At 39.9% G+C, this 19,935-nt stretch overlaps 1 protein-coding gene across 4 annotated transcripts in view; it reads right to left on the bottom strand.

Moving 5' to 3' along the window:
* The window catches only part of aak1a (AP2 associated kinase 1a), a 66,817-nt gene that overhangs the window by 33,787 nt on the left and 13,095 nt on the right, over positions 1–19,935 (bottom strand). For 3 of the 4 annotated variants that reach the window (XM_017696323.2, XM_017696324.2, XM_037536034.1), the window contains exons 2-12: positions 16,931–17,049; positions 12,477–12,585; positions 11,734–11,876; positions 10,962–11,083; positions 10,069–10,150; positions 9,471–9,603; positions 8,571–8,674; positions 6,856–6,935; positions 6,086–6,243; positions 2,803–2,981; positions 1,440–1,844 (exon numbers count right to left, since the gene is read on the bottom strand). In XM_017696323.2, coding sequence (XP_017551812.1) covers positions 1,440–1,844; positions 2,803–2,981; positions 6,086–6,243; positions 6,856–6,935; positions 8,571–8,674; positions 9,471–9,603; positions 10,069–10,150; positions 10,962–11,083; positions 11,734–11,876; positions 12,477–12,585; positions 16,931–17,049 — 1,634 coding nt within the window. The remainder of the gene's footprint in view (positions 1–1,439; positions 1,845–2,802; positions 2,982–6,085; positions 6,244–6,855; positions 6,936–8,570; positions 8,675–9,470; positions 9,604–10,068; positions 10,151–10,961; positions 11,084–11,733; positions 11,877–12,476; positions 12,586–16,930; positions 17,050–19,935) is intronic. The other variant, XM_017696326.2, reaches the window with a different exon arrangement.

Genomic DNA, 19,935 nt, shown 5'->3' with positions numbered 1-19,935 from the left:
AATCCACTCAGCTAGGTGAGCCTCAGTTACAAGCCTCTAATGGGTTTTAGGTGCCATATAATCACCTAGCCTTAAAAAGATTTTACCAGATATTTGCATCCCTAAGATGGATCACTGACTACTTTAGTGGTAAAGCAGTGTATTCATGCTTGGACAGGGATTCCAATTATCCACGTGTGGGGCGATGGTGTTATCTTCTATGGTGTTCTTTTGCATGTAAATGCCAACCACCCATGACATGTAGGGTCAAAAATGAGGCATCAAAATATAATTTATAATTATCAGCTCTGGTTCTAATTTTGGACCTAATACTTACATTTTCCCCAATTATTTTTGAACAATATCAACTGTGAAAATATTGTGTATCCCTGTATTACTCTATACAGCCTTTGCGTGCGACACAGCTAGTCATGCAAACGTTGTCCATGCAAAGGGTTTGAGCATAACATACATAAGCTGTAAATATCTGCTTTGTCTGGCTATAGGGTTTGCTTCAGAACCCTGTTGCATTGCCTTCTTTTTTGTTGTTGCTTGCTGTATAGCCTAACCTTGCTAACTTGCAGAGGAAAGTAATGAGGTTTTATCAGTAGTCATGTATAACAGATTAAATGGATGGAACATGAGTAAAATGAACGTTAAGGTTAAAAAATATAAAGCATTTTATTACTAAGCCTTTACAAAAAGCTTTGCCCGCCATTATTTTTGGGTTTGAAAAAGGAAACGTGAGGTTGGAATGATTTCTCTGGAAGTTCAGCTGCCGAAGTTGAAAGTTGGGTTCCCTTGATCCCTTGGGTTTCACTTCACCTAACGAACTTCCCTTGAGCTTACAGCCTACAACAGCCCTTAAGATGCTGAGGGGGATTCTCCCGAGGGGAATCGACAAGGCCAAGTGGATAAGAGCATGTAAAACCAGTATTGGAGTGGGAGGTTGGTTTAACCGTTTGCTTAGTACTATTCCTAAGCAAGAAAGAGAATCAGAACACAGAACCAGCTCCTCTACTAAGAATATACCACTGACAGGGTTGATCATTGCAATGATCGTTGACAGAAAGCACCCAGTATAAAGCTGAAGTTTCACCTTTGGAAATCTTTCGATTACAGTGTCAGTCAGAATGTCTTCACCATTTAATCAACTGCGCCATGAAAAGATGAAAGATTTTTTAAAAGGCGAACTTCAGCCATGAGATGTTAGAAGGAATCATTCCACTTGAGTTGTGCCTTCTAATTTGCCCTTAAAGTACTTATTATAAACAGTTGAAATTTCATTCTAATAAGCAATCTGGCAAAATTCTCTTTATATGCACTCTCGGTCATCTGTAATACAGTGTTGAAGCTCATAGCTACACAAGCGGAAGATTCCAGGAAAGATTTCAGAAAGGTTTAATCCAGCAAACCTGATCACTACATAAATCATCCCAGCGGACCAAACCTCATCGTACATGAATTGCCATCTCTTCAGAAGCCTCGTCACGATCTAGCGCCTCCTCTAGGACTGGAGGTGGGGTAGCTTTATGGGAAAGAGGGGTAGCAGCAGTGAAAGGAGCTGCTGGCTGCTGCTGTGTGGGTGGGGGAGGGGCCATTGCTTTAGTTTTTACGCGTAAAGGTGGAGGGTTTGTCTGAGGCTGCTGTGCAGGAGGGGCAGGGGCCATGGGTTTAGTTCCAGCCCTCACTGGAGCTGGGGCTTGGGCAGGAATGGTTGCAGCCAGGCTGCTGGGTTGCGGGTTCTGAGTGGGTGGAGGAGGGGCCATGGCTTTAACTTTTGTCTGCGCAGATGGAGTGGTCTGCACAGGGAAGCTGGTGTTTTGACGATGGGGTGAGTAGAGATTCTGGACTTGGTGTGGCAGCTAAAATAAGCAAGCAAATGTCACAATGGATAGCAAAATTATTAGAAAGATGACCATAAGCACTGTGCCACAGAAATGAGGCGGGGTTTTAAAGCAATAAACCAAAAGAGGCCAAGTGTAACAGTGATTTTACCACAGTAAAGGGGTTTTAGGCATTGAGCTTCAGGTGCTTACAACACCCCTTAACTGTGGCAAACTCAACTTAAGGCCCAGCCTTGAGTGGATTACTGCTTTTATAAATAAAAACAAAATATATCAAATTAATTTATTACCAATAAACACTTTTTTTCTGGCAAGCAGTCAAGCCTGTTCACAGTAAGGTATAGTTACCAAGCAAATTAACTGTCCAAGATTATTCCATGAACAGCATAATAATTGACATGTGCTGCCAGATGTACATCGTATACAGAAGTACAGTCGTATGCAAAACCCTCAGTCTAATGTATTTTTTTGTTGATTTTTTAAGCTAATAACCTAATGCATCCTTTACAGAGAACATATTAAAATATGGCATTTCTGTACAAATGTTAGTGTGTTATTAATCTGTATTTACCAAGTTTAACATATTGGGGTTTAAAAAAAAAAAAGCCACAACTTTTACACATGCAGCATTTAATATTTTCTTTTTTCCCCCAATATGTTAAATTCAGAAAATAAATAAATAGTAGCCTAATTGTGCAGATGTTTGTTCTCTGTAGAGGATTTGTATAAAAGATGCCCAAACCTTTGCATACAACTGCATACATAGTATTACATAATGATTCCAACATGACTCAGCCAATCAGATTTTAGATATGGAAATACGTACTGCACAACTGATAACACAAAAACTTAAAAACAGTGTTAAGATGGAATTAATAAGCCCATGACATAAAGCAGTTTCATAATATTGAGAGCCAAATGAGTGGACCAATTGACCGGTACTGTCAAACTGTTCTAGAATTACTGCAGTCTGTACCTGTTGCTGAGGAGGAAAGAAACCTGCAGCTTGCTGCTGCACAAAAAGTTGTCCGTGTTGGGGCACGGCCTGAGGTGGGGAGGGAGTGGCTTGGAGTGGTGTGGGAGGAGCTTGCTGCTGCGCTACGGGAACAGGATGCTGAGCTTGGGGCTTCTGCGGCTGAGACGCTAAGCTCACACCTGCAAGGTGATACAGAGATAACGTTATTCGCCTTATCTGTGAGTAGTCATGGCATTTCAGTGTACATTGTATTTTCAATTAACAAGCATGCTTCAGTACCAAAAGACGGTCATGCTGCTATGAAAAACTAACATTGCCATCACTTTATAAATCATAGTGGTTAAATTTGGTGAATTCTGATTTGATGGAGTTAACTCTGTGTCCGACTTCTGGATCTTGAAGTGGAGAAAGCAATTGTTTTGTAATGAATTTGTTATTTGTTATTAATTATGTCAACCTTCTGAGCGCAGTAAACAAACCTATTGTGTTGTATTTAAATAACACCGCCACATATTGCAATCCAACAACACCGAACTGAGCATTTCTTGTCAAAACTTCAAAGACGCCAAGCCAAACTTTTCTAAATTTTTAATAAATAATCATGTTGTTACTGTAGGTGGCAATGCCTTAACACATTCAACAGAAAGCTGATTAGATTTGACAAATTTCTTGCAAAAACTAAACTCAAGAAACAACTGAAAAATGCTGCCTTTGGGATTTTATCCTTTCCTTTTAATGACAGAACGTATCAGCACAGCAGGACATTTCAGTTGTTTAAACCCCCTTCAAAACACATTCAACATGTGATTTTGAAAATAGTTCTGGGCAGAAGTCTTTTAAATAAATAATTAGTTTAACCCTGCCTTTTTTCACTTAACTGAAAGGTTACATACATAAAATTCAATGTAACTAAATCAAATGTTACTGAAAACATCTCAAGACAAGGTGTTGCCATTTTTTGGACAAACAGGGTCTTTTTCAAAGGCCTCACTGCTTTTCTTTTCAGACATACAAAAATGACAAAAGGTTCATGTTCATACAGTTAATGCGGTATTAACGCCACAACAGGACGGTGGTTTGTGCATTTACTCATCATTAGCGATGAGATGTGAAAGGCTTTAATGACCCCTGACTTTTCAAACAGGCAGTAAAATGACAGCTCAGTGGGACTCTGGCCGTCAAAGGCTCAATAGTTGCACCTCATTAGCCAGCCTTTAAAAGCCAAGTCTGACGACATGGTGACTGAACCACTGGGATTACAAGAGTGTGTCAGCCAAAGAACCACACAGGTCAATAAGGCATATGCAGAGTAGAAAACGACAGAGGAGGAGGAAGGGAGCTATACTTGGCATAGCTGCCACTACAAATGGGCTCTTTTGTGTAGGGACACCTGCAGGGGCTTTTTCTGCCAATGCACTAAATGTTCTATGCGTGCGTGTGTGTGTGTGTGTGTGTACTTGAGCCCTGATATGCACATGAATTGCAAATTATAAAGGCCTGTAATGTGACTGTGTGTATTTTAGTCTGATGCAATGTGTCTCAATTACAGTGAAGCATATCATGGAAAACTCAATCTGTGCTTTTTTTTTTTTAACAGTTTGATGTGGTACATAAAAAAAATGTATACAGACCTTATGACCATTTTTTGTACATAAACACACAAATATCATAATTGATTCTCCGGGGTTGGGGTGCGAATAAAACGTAGGAAAAATGATGCAGGAAGAATGGCTCATAGTTACTGTTGATAGCTGATAGTATAGTGGAGGGACACAAGGGCTGCTTTCAATAAGTAAGCAAATAAGCAAACAAATAAATAAATAAATAAATTCAGTGAGACGGGTGAGGGGAGGACACGTGTCTAAGTACATTTCCGGTATGCATAGGATTGAGGTGCCAATAAATACCGCCCGAAAGGCTGCGGTTAATCACTGACCCTCAGCTACAGGAGATTTGCAGCACTTTTCCCTAAAAAACACATTTCAACATGGCAAGTAACGTGGCAATGTCACAGAGAACCTAGAGAAACAAGGAAAACTAGAGAAAAATTAAAATGCTTGTGTTTCTTGTCAGAAACGTGCCAAGTTAACTTTGTTCTAACTTTGTTCTGTTTGGTATGGTTCTGTAACTTTTTAGATAGCCAACTGGCTACTCTTAATGCAGCCTATTGCTGTTATGAAAATTTGATGGAAATTATGAGATAAATTTTGGTGAAACCAGAACAGCAGTCAGTAATGCAAATGTTCATGTTTCAAAAGGAAAGATATTCCATGTGTGGAAGGCTGCTGCATAGCTTCATCTGCTTAACAAGCACAAATATAAATGAATGAATGAATGAATGAATGGCTGTTCCACCTATTGCAATTGGTATCCATTCATTCATTCAACTATGTGCTTGTTAAGCAGATGAATAAACGAATAAATGAATAAACTGCCATTGCAGCAGATGCTATTGGTGATTGCTGGTACTACTGTCAGTCAGCTCAGGCTTATGACCCGTTTAACGATACGTCTGCAGATGCAGTTCTTTTGACGCAATCGGTGAATTTGGGCTAAGTGAGTTTGTTGAATGCGACACAACCGATTTAGAGCTGAATGTGTCCAAGACTTGGAAAATGCTTGTATCATGTCCTGGTGGTGATTTTACTGACAGTGTAATGTACATTTAGGGAGCACTTGTGGAAAAGATTTAACAGCACAAATATCTGGGAACTATTTTTGATGCCATGATAGTTGAAAAGTGCCATCAGAGGCAGTAACTTCTATGGAAGCTGACGTCCTTTGCGGTTAAAAGTGATCTTTTCTACACATTTTTTTATGCACATATTGAGAGTACTAGGTTTTCTTTTAGTTGTCAATTTTATTCTCTTTGTCTCTAGGACAAGAATGTCTTCAGTGCTTAGTGATTCCTTCTTCTAAATTTTGTGCTACACAGTTCTGTTCAGTTCAAAAGACTGATAAAAAAAAATAAACGACATTCTCTCTCCAACAATCTCTCTCGTGTTCTGCACTCCTCCTTCCTGAAAGTCATGCCTATCAGTGCAGAACTGCGTAAAGGAGGTCAACTTTTGTACCAATGGTCTCCTAAACAGGCGTCTTATTTCCTTGAACTGATGGATTATGAAGCACTACTGGAGGACTGAATAATTCAGGACTGTGTTTTTACACGATGCAGTGAGATTTTAAAGTGTGAATGTCTGTGACTTCTTTCTATATTGCCCTATAGAATAAATAAAGGTTTTAAGTAAAGAAGAATAAGTAAATTAAGAGTAAATCAACTCACTGATAGGCTGAGCCGGTCCTGCTGGGGCATTCGCTCTCTTCCGAGGGGTGAGGGCAGGCTGTATGGGCAGAATGCCTGTGATTGGCTGAGCCTGGCCAGCTTTGGGTCGTTGTCGTGGTGCTATGGAGGTTTCAGTTGTGGGGATTGGATCAGTAAGTCTGAACAAGAAGAAAAAAAAAAAAAAGAGAACATCAGAAAACAGTTTTTATTGCAGATGCGTCTATTAACCCAGTATGTAAACTGTGCTTTGAACCGCAGAACACTGTACAGTAAAAATTCAACTCACCTGATTATGTGAAATATTTTGCTTTTATCCAAACTTTTTAATACAATTATTTTTTATTAACGTGCTACTGCTAAACGTGCCTGTGTGTTTAATATGTTGGATCAGTATGTGAAATCAATACCATTAAACCGAAATTCTGAGAATGCCAGTTATTTTTGTTTTTTTTTTTGGAAAACGAACAGAAACACCTGTGGATTTTTTCAAATCTGAAGCAAGAGTGGAGCTTGATTTTCTTTAAGCACTGTTTATCGGAGGAGGACAGCTTTGGTGGTTGTCAAGTGTCCCACTTTCACGGTGTCTTCTACTCATTTTTTTGAACGCCAGCTTTGGGAATTCCTGTTTTCTTAATTAATCTTTTCCATCCTAATGCAAATAGGTGGCTTCTGACTTTGCACAGGACTGTCTATTCTACACAGACATACCTTACATGCCTTAGGAAACATTTCTCTAAGAGGGAATCTAACAGACCACTGTGCTCTCTTACCTGGCTTTAGTCTGACTCTTCTTAGCCACCGCCTCACTTGCTCTGATCGGCTCAGGAAGTTTTGCAGGGATTGGTGAATTCTGGGTGGATGAGAAGAAAAGCAAAGATAAGAACCTAAACTCAGAGCATCATTACAGCCTAAGAGAAGCAAAAAACAAAAAAAAAAAAAAAAAAAAAAAAAAAGAGTTACCAAGCATTTAATTAAACACACTTGAATTTCAAAGCAGCATCTACGTTTTGGTGGCTAATCCATTGTCATTTTTAAAGGATCCTATAGTCTATAATAATGACAAATGCAAGCTACCCTTTTCACGTGTGAATGGAGGTGTGCCAATCATTATTTAATAGCCATGTCAGTGGACCTCAAATAAATTCATACCATTTTTCATCCAACTTAGAAGAGTGCGGCTCAATGTTAAGTCAGAAATGTTGGCGAACTTCTGTTTAGCAACATGGGTTTGTTTGATGTAGACTGATGTGCTCAATAAAGCTTTAATAAAGCTCAATAAGCTTTAATAATGCTCAATATAGCTCAATAAAGCTTTGATAGTGCTCAACAAAAAGCAATAAATCTTTAATAAAGCTCAATAAAGCTTTAGTGTAAAAATTCACAGTTCTATTCTGACAAATGCCCTTTCATCCAACCACCACAGCGACAGTGTAGTAAAGAGCTCAAGGCCATAAAGCTACACACTTGTACTGAGTGACTGACAGCCCGATGGCACTTTGTAGCCGCACCGGCTCTAATGTGCCGACTCAATGCCTCCATTATACCATCAATACAAAACCCAGGGGGAGGGGCTGCTGGAGCTCAGCCAATTGGCAGCCTGCAGCAGAATCCTACTTCCTCTGACACTGTGAGGCAGCCCTCGCGATGTGTGCTGTACAGGGCTGGCATGAATTAAACAGTAGCTTTGAAAAAGGTGCTGGGTGGGTGGCTTTGGAGCATAACACCACAAACAACAAACAACAGAGGAAGAAGAGAGAGCGCTGAATACGGCCCAGTAGGTTAATCCTGAGCAGTGACACACTAAATTCTTTTATTGTGGTCATCCACTACAGAATATAAGAGCATTTTCCTCTTTTGACTCCTCAAACCAGTCTGAAGCCCAGCTGCTCACACTGTATGTCGCCAGGATGGAATGTAGGATTGCATCCCTCTCGTTCAAATACAGCTGTAAAATGGCTTTTAAAGCAATCTTTTCAGCACTGCAGACTACACAAGACAGTACTTGGTGCAGAACCTTGTAGAGTAACGCTCAAGGTGCAGCCACTGTTGCTGAAAATAGGAAATTATGTTCTACATTCAATGCATGTGTTCATACAATAAAAATTATGTTACTGAATCGCACACTAAAAGTGATTTTACTGAATCACTGAAGTAATAAAACATTTGGATTACACTTCTTTTGATCACCCACACAGCTATAAATGCATTGCTATTTAAATGGAAAAAAATAATAATACAAAAGTGAAAATAAGCAAAATGAGCAAATAAGCAAGTGTTGTTTTCAAAGAACATAATGGGATTAATCATGTTTGAGTTGCGTCAGACACAGTTTTTATGTTCTTCTGAAGTTTTGTTCAGTCATCAGTGAAATCCGTGAAAATCAATTTCGCTGTGAGATGGCAGGAGGTTTGGGAACTACTGAACAAGATGGGGACTGGGCTCATGCTGATGCAGAAACTGTGAGAAATACTGCACAGAAACTTACATGGACATTCTGCACCGGGCAGTCTTTGCGCGCCAGCTTGAAGGCGAAATAAGAAACCAGGTAGATATCTGGCCTTATATCGGGGTCTGGCTCCAGCATGTAACCTGAAGACAGGAATAAAGCATTCAAATAAGAAAAAAAGCAACACAGAAAGAAAGACTCAAGAAAATTAACCTGAGATTGCAGCCATGCTGTTGAAATCACTGATCATTATTGTGTCAAATGTGTTTGTGAATAAATAGATATTGATATTTTTGCATATTTTAGCATGTATAGACTTAAACTCTCTACGTGACTTACATATTAGTTTTATAGCAGAGACCAAATAATTGATAGAATTACAGAATAATAAGGCTAAAGATTAAAGGCTGATTAATAAACATTGAGTTTAAAGGGGTAAAGGCTAACCATGTGTGCACACCACTGGCAATAAGATCACTCTGTGGCACATGGCAGCACTCAGCTGGTTGCTGGTGGGCGTTTTTAATCGAGAGCAGGCAGGCAGCAGGTTCAAACTGGATCATGCAAATATTAAAAAAGCATGGGAATTGGTATCACCCAGTACTCAGCCAGCGTAGGCTATATCGATTAACTAACATCACATGAAACAAAATGATTTCAATGAGGATACCAAAATTAAAATAGCCAATTCATAATATTTCACTTCTTCCCATTTTAATCAATCATAGGTTTAATCATTGTGCTACACTTTCTCGTGAGTGACTTGCACGTGTTCCAGGAAAGAATATTCTTCATGTACTTAGTCTATAACCTCTATACTTACCCTGTACATTTAGCTTAATTCACGCCACAAAAATGTGTTCATCTGGTTCTAAAGATTAAAAAGCTAAGTAACACACCAGGTGACAAACTAATCCATCAGTGAACAGCGTGACTCACGTATGAGGCAGTGCATGTCGTGGGAGTAACGAGAGTTGTCAGGGATGGTGAAGCTACCGTCACAGATGGCCACCTGACTCTCTCCGAACGGCAGTGTGAAAAAACACAACTTATACAGCAAGCAGCCCAGGGCCTGCAGAGAGAGGGGGGGGGGGGGGGGGGGGGGGAGAGAGAGGGGGGGGGGCAGAGAGAGAGAGGGGGGGGGGCAGAGAGAGAGAGAGAAAGTGAGAGACAGAGAGAGACAGACAGAGACGGAGAGAGAGAGAGAGATTCACAAACACAAAGAAAAACAGTCAGTCAGTCCCTTTGCTCCTTTGCTTCCTCAACAATTTTCCACACAAAAATATAACAAATCAGCATAAATGTGTCATATCAATTTTACCACTGTTGCAGAGCATGCACTTAAAATTGCTAGCCTGGTTCTCTGTGAAAATCAACCACAACCAGACTGGCTCAAAGGCAATGAGAGCAAAGAATATGTTTTAATCATAATGATATAATCACCAAACCAACCACATGAATGCATGTGGTTTCGAGGCCTAACACAACAGCCTGGTTTAAAGAGAACTGTGGCTGTTTTTTCACAGCTTGCACTCACCCAGATGTCTGCTTTAGTGGTGATCATTTTGCCACTGTACAGATTGACCATCTCTGGAGCTCTGTATGAGAGAGTTGTGTACCTGCACATGCAGAAACACGTGGATTATAAGGGTGTAAAAATGTATGAATGCAGTGTAATGCATCAAGTTGCTGATTCACCTCCACTGATTCTGGAATGCAGCAATATATTAAAATCTATATAGGTACATTGTGTTTTAATCAATTAGGGACATAATGATGCCAATATCTGTATATATCTGCCACCAAAAAAACAAACATTTATAAAATGCGAAGAACTGGGACTATTTCAATTAGCATTGCAGAAACAAGTCTTTGTAGAGGACTAGAAATGCAGTAAAATGAATAAAATGCAGATATTTTAGTGCATTAGTGTAGCATCATCTAAACACTACACCGTAAGTACATATTTAAATACTTAATAATAAATACATGATGAAACATCAGTTTGAAATATTGGTCAAAGCTGAACATCTGTGTGATGTATTCCCTTAGTTTTTTTTTTCCTGCTGGTACCAAAATAGTTTTGATATCACTGTGCATCCTTCTAATGAATTATGGTAATATTTAATGAAGCAGCCACTTTATGGCCAGATTACACTACAACTACAATTACTACTCCTGAGCTTTCCTCAAAAGAAAAAAAAAATTAGAACACATTATTTACTGTTTATATTGTATAACGCACTCATAAATAGTTCCTCCTGTCACATTTGAGCGTTTAGTGTATTTTAAACATCACACCCAAATTATGATAAATTGTGGTGAATTTCATGATGCACTGAACAGTTTCACAACAAATCTTAATCAAATCGAATAATTGTGTGATCAGAGCTTTATAACCCTAATGGATTATATGATGTGACAACCTACTTTTTAATTTCCTCCTCCACTGTGGCGACACCCTCTGCCTGGGGGTTCTGGAATCTGTTGGTGGCACTGCCGAAATCACAGAGGACATAGTGACCTCGGTCATGCAGCAGGATGTTCTCCACCTGAGGGAGAACAGAGCGAGAAAAAAATTGGAGAGCGAGAATAAGAGGGAGCGCAAGAATGAGAAAGAGAGATAAGAGAGTGAGAGAGAGAGAGAAACACAAAAAAGTGAGAGACAGAGCGTTAAGGGTGTGTCGGCTCCAGAAGGGATAAGAAATATGAGGATGTGAACACAGTGTGCTGGTGAGAGGCAGCTGTGAGGGAAGTCTGTTTGTATGTGCACTAATATGTGCAGCAGACAAACCAGTGCTGGTGATCTGCTCTTATGTCTGTAATTAGAGCCTACTGGAATGCCTTTTAAGGCAAAACACGTTTTATTTCACTGACTGAGCACTTGCAACGAAAACCCTGTTTGATGTCCTGTATTTAAAAGGGTCACTAAAGCGTAAAGAACAGTTGGCTTCTTAACGCAAAGGGTTGCGCAAAATAACATAAAATACAGATACTACAAAAAAAAAAGAAAAAAAAAAGGTGGAATAGACGATGTGGTTTTTCATCAGAGGGGCTCAATCGTAGATCTCAAGTTATGATAAAGGGATTCTTCTTTTTCAACCAAATTATCCATCACATCTATAGCATACAATGAATTACCACAAACAATAAGTTTGATGCAGAAGCAGAAAGAGAAAGGGAGAAAGAGAGAGACTCATACTTTGAGGTCTCTGTGGATGATGGGAGTTTTGCACTGATGCAGTCGAGCCACAGCTTCACAAGTATCACAGAATATCTGCAGCACCTCCGGCTCACTGAAACCAGTCTGCAGCCTCTGGTTCATCAGATTCACCACCTGACCACCTGAGAGAAACACAGTCAGTCATCATCATCAATAAACTACACAAGAACAAAAGAGGACAGAGTGTGAGAGAGAGTGTGAGAGAGAGAGTGTGAGAGAGAGAGTGTGAGAGAGAGTGTGAGAGAGAGAGAGTGAGAGAGAGTGAGAGAGAGAGTGAGAGAGAGAGAGTGAGAGTGTGAGAGAGAGTGAGAGAAAGAGAGAGAGTGTGAGAGAGAGAGTGTGAGAGAGAGTGAGAGTGAGAGAGTGAGAGTGAGAGAGAGTGAGAGTGTGTGAGAGAGTGAGAGACAGTGAGATAGAGAGAGAGATAGAGAGAGACAGTGAGATAGAGAGAGAGATAGAGAGAGAGTTTGAGAGAGATAGGAGAGTGAGTGTGAGAGAGAGAGTGTGTGAGAGAGAGAGAGAGAGAGTGTCAGAGAGAGAGAGAGAGATATAGAGAGAGAGACAGAGTGTGTGAGAGAGAGAGAGAGAGAGTGTGAGAGAGAGAGAGAGAGAGAGAGAGAGAGAGAGGGGAGAGAGAGAGAGAGAGAGAGAGAGAGAGAGAGAGAGAGAGAGAGAGAGAGAGAGTGAGAGTGAGAGTGAGAGAGAGTGAGAGATGTGCTGACCTCTACAGAAGTCCATTAATATAAGGACTTCCCAAACGTCTCCTGAACCCACGGCTGTGATACTGGAGTCCAGGTAGCCCACAATGTTTTTGTTTCCCACCAGATCCCTCTGTAAACAGAGTGCAGACACACACACACACACACACACACACACACACACACACACATACAGATGAGCGCCTGTATGTAATAACCCACCCTATGTGTTTGTCTAACAGCCGCTCAGGCACAGGCTAATGATCTTCAGTGAGGCCACTGAGTGGACGGCTAAAAGTGCCGACTCGACGCCACTTCACTACAGCACTGAACAGGCCAGCGCTGCTCTGCCAGACACTGAGTCACAACAACAACAATAATCACAGCCCTCCCTCTCTCTCAGTATCATTACTCACCCTCTCTCTATCTCTGTTTCTAATTACTCCCTCTCTCTAAATCACACTCTTTCATCTCAGTCTACTCTTCACATCATCAGCTTTAATTCTGCTATCAGCACATCATCACTGCTGGCCCAAACCTCAGAAACCCACGATGGTAACTTTACAGCAGAAGCACAAAAGCACTCTTAACTTCAATGTATGTTGATGTCAATGTAACAAGATTTTATTCCATTTCTTTTGGTCTGTTAATGAAATTTTCACTCAATGTAACGATCTAAAAGACATGTTTACTATAAAATATTATTACCATCTAGTATGTACATTCATTCATTGTGCATTTTCTTTTAAACGGCCCCTAGTACCTGCACAACTTCAAATGAAATGCTTTTTAATACTGTTTAAAGAAGGATATTTATTACATTCCATATCTGAATGTATGCGAGTTAATACTGTTTCCACTTGCATGCATTCAAATATTAAATGTAATAAAAATGCATTATTCAAACCTATTGGTTGAAAAAAACCTCAAACTCCAATTAAAGTTTGCATGATTCTTATATGACCTTTTCGGTGTGTTTGACTTTGTTACCAACTCTGCCGTCCCCAAGTCCTTCATCAGCAGTCAGTTTCGACCACAGGACCTCTGTCAACTGGACATTTCTGGATTAGCTTAATATACAACCTGAGCATCATTAGACATCATTTTACAGTATAATTAAGCATATTTCAAAATTGTGTGGCGCCTGTTCAATCAGAGTCATGTAATACTGAGTATGAGCCGCTACAGAGCCTGATCCACTCTTTGTGTTTTCAAGGACTGAGATTACGCTACTCTGCCAGTTAATACTACAGTAAAATCTATTCATTTCAGTGTAAGCGTAATGTCACATTCAGGACTGATGCATTTTGTTTACAGCCGACTTTTTCAAAATGACAGTTTCATAGTGTGTTTAATGTTGGCTTATGATCAAACCTGGCTGACTGATCTGATGACCTGACTGGCAATTACTTTCATATTCTGGAGTAAAATCCCTTCAGTTCTGACATGTGTATAGTGGTATACACTCTGAACTGACAGCTTCAGTTTTATTCGACTCCTTATCTGAAGTTACCATTTTTAGGGGGATTAATATGCTTCGATTTTAAATTGCTCTAACCTGCCACAGTAGCAGCTCCTTTCTTACACCTCTTCACTCGCTAACATATCTGCTGTGGTCAATTTTAAAGTAGAAATGGCACGTGTGGCCAGTAAAGAACACGGTCATGTTTAGACGAAAACGTGCTAGTTTAAACACAGTGGAAAAATGGAGCAGCAGATATTACAAGGTTTAAGCTTCCTCTTTACAACAGTTCAACACAGCATAGACATTTAAACCACTTTTCTGAAATCACGCCTCACTGCTGAGGGTTATGGATAATGTCTGTTTATGACTCCTGGACAACAGAGGAGTAAACAGAGCACAGAATATACCTCTTATGGTAAAATAACACACTTCACTTTGTATCTATTTTAAGGCTTTTAAAGGATATACAGGCACCCTTAAGTCACTGCCAATACCAACCACTAGCTAGGTGTCTCCCTATTACACGATGCTATCGGGGAGATGGATATACTCCAATAAACGTGAAGCTCCACATCTTTCCTAACTGCCTCCAACCCATCGTCCTCAGACAGCTCAACATGCTTAGTAGGGCTAAAAGATGAATCATATTCATATCAAAATCGCAATTTACAAGGGTGCAGTTTTCATTTTAATCATAGCCATTTTTTAATAATGTTGTCTTAACTCATGAACACTAACCTAATATCAGAGCTTGTAAACTGCATGTAGATGAGCTGGACCAACCAGAAGCAACCAAACAACTACATTGCTGCTGTTGGAAGAAAACCTTGTATCTCCAAAATGGTAACTCTACAGGAGAAGAAAAACATACTGCACTTTTAATGTAAGTCAACGTAACCCGACTTTTTTCCAGGTAATACCGAGACGGCTGTTTTGGTCCATTCATCATGAAATTTGCACGCAATGTAAAGGGCAACATAATTTTCGAATCACGTCAAAAACAAAAACAGAGATCTGAGGTTTTGTTCCGACAGCAGTGATATGCTGTGACACCACAGAGTCTGGCATGTTCAGTGTTCAAGTCTTAAGCCAGAAAAAGTGGATGTTCTGTTATTCTTGGCCAAAATAACAGGCCTGGACCTCATTTCCAGAAAACAATTGCAACTTAAATTGCAATCACAATATTGATCAGAAAAATCGGAGTTAGATAATCTTCCCAAAATGTTCAGCCCTAATGCTTAGCTAGGAACACTAAGTGCCAGTTCTGTTACCACAGCTAACAGACACCCGAACTGGCTAGTATTGTACCGAGTGATTGGGTGGAAAGGGAAGGCCATCCAACAGGAATCAAACTCATGATCTCCTGATGATGGGCCAACAAGGGGTAGGTGATACAGCGCAAATATCACAATGAGATACTTCAAGATATTTTCAGGATACACAACATGGCCCACAATTGTTTTAAACATTTAATTAAACAAGAATTCGAACATGTTTTTTTTTTCATGTTTCACATGCACTAAATTCAATTCAACAGCCCTAGATATACTCCCTTTTTAATTAAACATCCAGTTTGTTAGTGTTTAAGTTTATATGTTCTGATCATATCCACGATACACTCAGAAACATATTCCGTGATGCAATGTGATATAATTGATCATAATAAATATAGTCATATCAGTTGACCTGAGGCTGGGACTGCTGGACCACATATTCGACTTGTGCTAAGCTTAGGTCGCCTAAGACCATAGCTGGAGGATACAAAAAGGGGGCCTCTTTGCTGACCTAGAATTAAAAAAGGGCTGAGATGAAAAAGCAACATGAGGAACCTATTCCAGTGTTGTAAACAGCGTCGCCCACAGTCCGAAAGAAGGCTTCTCTATTACGGATGAGACAAAGTCACCAGATGCGGCCCATTTAAATGCTGAACAACGACCTCTTTCTCCTCCTCCTCCTTACTGAAGCTGCTCTTATGAGCTCGCTGCAGTCTGTGAATAGTGTCTCTCGCTCTGTTTCTATCACTCTCTCTCTGCTGCTGCATCTTTCGTGAGTGTCAATACAAGAGAGTAGTTCATTCAGTACGTGTAATGACTCAAAAGGTATAATTAACTAGCTAGTTGTGTTTTTGGAGATGATCAGTGATTCAACCCAAACATGTCCTCCCTTTCCTGAGAGTCAATTCTGTTCATTCTCAAATTACACCACAATCTTCAAAAGTAATGACAACCAGCTCCACGGGCTCCCAGATTAGATGGATGAGCGTAAGACAAAATTACTGATTTGCACTATGCAATACAATTTTGTCCATTTTAATAAATCAAACTCGTGAGCAGAAAAAAAAGGTGACAAGTGACAGAACCCATGTCCTTGTAAGGGATCAGAAAGCTTGATCAATTATAAAATACTCTGCCCATCATTTGTGTTCTATCTGGTAAAAGGCCTATACTGGCTATATAAACTGTGCTTGGACCCCGAAGATTGTTGCTCGCAGCGTCACTTGTGGTGGCTTTCATTGTGGTTAAAATCCACAGAAATCAACATGATGTACAAAATTTGCAGACAAAAGCGAAACACTAAACCAACTGTGTTGGTTGTAAACAACAATGATTTACACATATTAACCACCCATTGTTTGAATGCTATTGAAGAAAGAAAAAAAAAACTGCAAAAAAACTTGACAGCTGCAAGAAAATAGGAAAGAAAAATCTTTTCTTCTTGCCAAAAGAACCACCCTTTCCCAAAATGTAAAAAAACAACTCAAACCTCATTCACACAATACATTTGAACGGTATATTATTCTGTTCTATACGACGCTGACGACACTGTCAGAAACCACATTAGCAAGAAGACATGCGGCTTGCACGATGTTATGTTTTCAACTTTTAAATAAAACGTCTGTAGCTTGAATCCCACGGACAGAGCCAGTCTCTGTACTGCTTCCCAGTGCCTGTACACCCAGCTGTATTCAGAGTGAGGGAGCAGGAGGAGCCCAGATTAAGCATTTGACTCTCACCATGATCTGAATCTCTCTCTTGCAGACTTGAAGGTCGTGTTCGTTATTCACGTACATCCTTTTCAGAGCACAGCGGACGCCCTGATGGGTGCGCACCAGAAACACGATGGCGAAACCACCTGGAGAGACACAACAGAAAGGAAGACAAATAGAGAAACTTAGTTTTAAATGACTTCTATCAGAGTCTTAAAGTAGTTACAACAAGAAAACCTTAATAAGGTGGACATGGTTTGCTCAGTGCCAGGGTTACCATTCAAAGCTCTGTGACCCCTATGAACAAGGTGTGTTTGAGTCGGGGGCTTCCAGCTGTAGAGCTGATGCTAAATCTGCAAAACGGGGCAAGATACCAAAAACTGAACAAAGTCTACTACAAGCTTTATCTGATGATAAAAAAAGAAGCGGTCCACTGTTGATATTTTCTCTTTTTTTCTTCTTTAGAGATGCAATAAATGGATATTATCCACAACTTGCAACAGTGAGGCACGTTTTCAGAAACAGTAAGTTAACTGCCTGCAGTGGGAAACAATATTTTTAAATATCTGAACTGTTGGTATTTGGACTGTATGAATTGACCATCTTTCACGTACACATGGTACGTAACCCAAGTGCATAGCTATTACGTTTTAAGTCTTTCTGCTCTTTACAGTAAGTGACATGCCACCAAAACCATGTTAAACACTTTTGACACACTCTTACGACAATTTATTATTCACCATCACTTTTTCAACCAGTTGCGATTCATCCTTCTGTATGGTGGTGCTCATTGCTTGTGGGAACTAACAGAGCACTTAAAACCAAGAGAATTTAGCAGGCTAGTGTGAGTGAGTCCAAAAAACGACTGGGGGCAGTCGTGGGCTACAGGTTAGGGGACCAGCCTTGCGACTGGAAGGTGACAGTATGTGACTGAGGTGCCCTTGAGCAAGACACCTAACCCCCAACTGCTCCCCGAGAGCTGTGGACAGGGCTGCCCTGGAGCAGGCAAGTGTGCTCACTGCCCCCCTAGTGTGTTTGCTCACTAATGTAGATGTGGTGTTTCACTACATGGATGGGTTAAATGCGAAGGTTAAATTTCCCATTTGTGGGACTAATAAAGGTCACCTAATAATTAATTAATTTAATTATTTAAAGATAAAAAAAACCTTAAACAAAAGATATTCTTTATGCATGAAAGTGAAGCGTTTTTTACCGAATGAGAGCTTATTCAGAATTAGAACAGCCTGACTGATGAGTGATGTGTAGCAGCAGCATTTAGAAACTGTTATCAATGCAAGAGAGTAGGTAAAATGACAAATTCACATGCCTTAAAGAGATATTTAGCAGCTTATCCTACCTAAATTGCATGTCTGTATTATCTATAAAATTACAAATGTTTGTATTAGTAATGGCTTTTACTCAACATAAAAGTATTTGGATCAGATGAGAAGGGCAAAAAGACTGGCTGCAGATTTGAAGCTTGTATTGCCCTGATACTGAACATGTCCTGGTCCAGTCAAACAGTGGGAAAAAGTGATATTATTAAATTTGAGCTCAAGACCTCAGCAAGGCCATAACAAACTAAATTAACGTGTCTGTATTGCTCTGCTGCAATAACGTTTCTCTCTCTCTCTCTCTGACCTTGTGTAATCTCTGAAGGCCTTTACTTCCCTAAAGCCAACTGCAACCCTGTCTGTGTGCTTTTCTCCCTCTCCATCACTCTCCATCTCCACCACAGGAGCTGCAGTAGTTTCCATGTCACTCATCCTCTGGCCTCCTTCTAATTCTCACCATGTAGCCTACTTTTCTATCAAAAACAATCAATTACCTTCATCTTCCTTCAAAGCTCTCTCGCTGTATGACCTGTCAAACAGTACAGACTCCTCACTCTCTTTCTCTTTCATCTGAGAAGACCTCTCTCTTTTACTCTCTTTCTCTCTCTATGGCTCGCTACAGTTAAGAGCCAACAGCACCAGTTTGCTCAGCGCTACTGCCATCTATTAAAGCATAACAAGCTTTTAGTCATTAGTGAATATCTCTCCCTCCGTTCTTCTAAAAAGACAGCGGCAGAACCTTCCACACGCACACTTGAGCAGGTTTGAGAAGGGAGTGAGAGAAAGAAATAAAGATAATAACAGATGAATAGATGAGTTCTCATTACACACATTTGTTGGGTAGTTTATACAAGATTAGGGCTTGTGGGTCATGCGTATGTTCCTTATTTAAGGGGTTACATGTACTCAAGCAATCAACAACCCACTCGAGCACAGACATGTCTCTCTCAAAACAGGAACCCAATATCGTGAAAGGGATCAATTTTTGGGCCATGCACATTATTATACCCCTATTAAGGACCTATTAGGGGTGCACAACCGGAATCAGCCAAGATCAGAATTGGTCATGTTTTGTTTGAACAAGCAATCAGCAAATTATCAATTATTTCGATGTTGGCTGATGTATATTTTATTATCTAAATAATATTAGGCGGATACACTTGTCCTGCATTTAAATGCTGCTGCTACACCCACAAAAAAATATCGCAGAATAATTATGCTTGACGCACTGTGCTTAACAGCCAGTTATGTTTTTTAAACAGGTAACTGAGTTTGAACACCCCGTCAAAGTGCACGTTTTGCTGATTTTGTAAGTGAAAATAAGCCAAGACATCCTCTACCGAGAAAAAATTATATATGACATTTTTCTGCAAACATATTGGAAGAAAAAATAAAAAACTGAATTTGCCATAAGCTTTGCACAGCCCACATTTTATGCTTTATTTTCTAATAAGTTCAATTAGAATATATTGGAAATATTAAACAGTAATTGTGCACTGTACAATGTGCAGAAGTGTGTACTCTGTAGACGATGTGCTCTCTTATTTTCGCAAAATGCATTTAATTTGACCCGGCATGCCCAAACCGTATCTAAATGTAGTCATTTTCTTATAACGCTGCTGTCGGAACAAAAACCTTTTATCTCCATTTTTATCGTTTTGTACTTTTTTTTTCCAGAATTTGAAAATGCCAGCTGAT

Source organism: Pygocentrus nattereri, chromosome 29 (genome assembly GCF_015220715.1).
Source record: "Pygocentrus nattereri isolate fPygNat1 chromosome 29, fPygNat1.pri, whole genome shotgun sequence".
Classification (NCBI taxonomy): Eukaryota; Metazoa; Chordata; class Actinopteri; order Characiformes; family Serrasalmidae; genus Pygocentrus; species Pygocentrus nattereri.
Note: the sequence above shows the minus strand (reverse complement) of the source record. Positions and strands in the feature narration are given on the sequence as shown.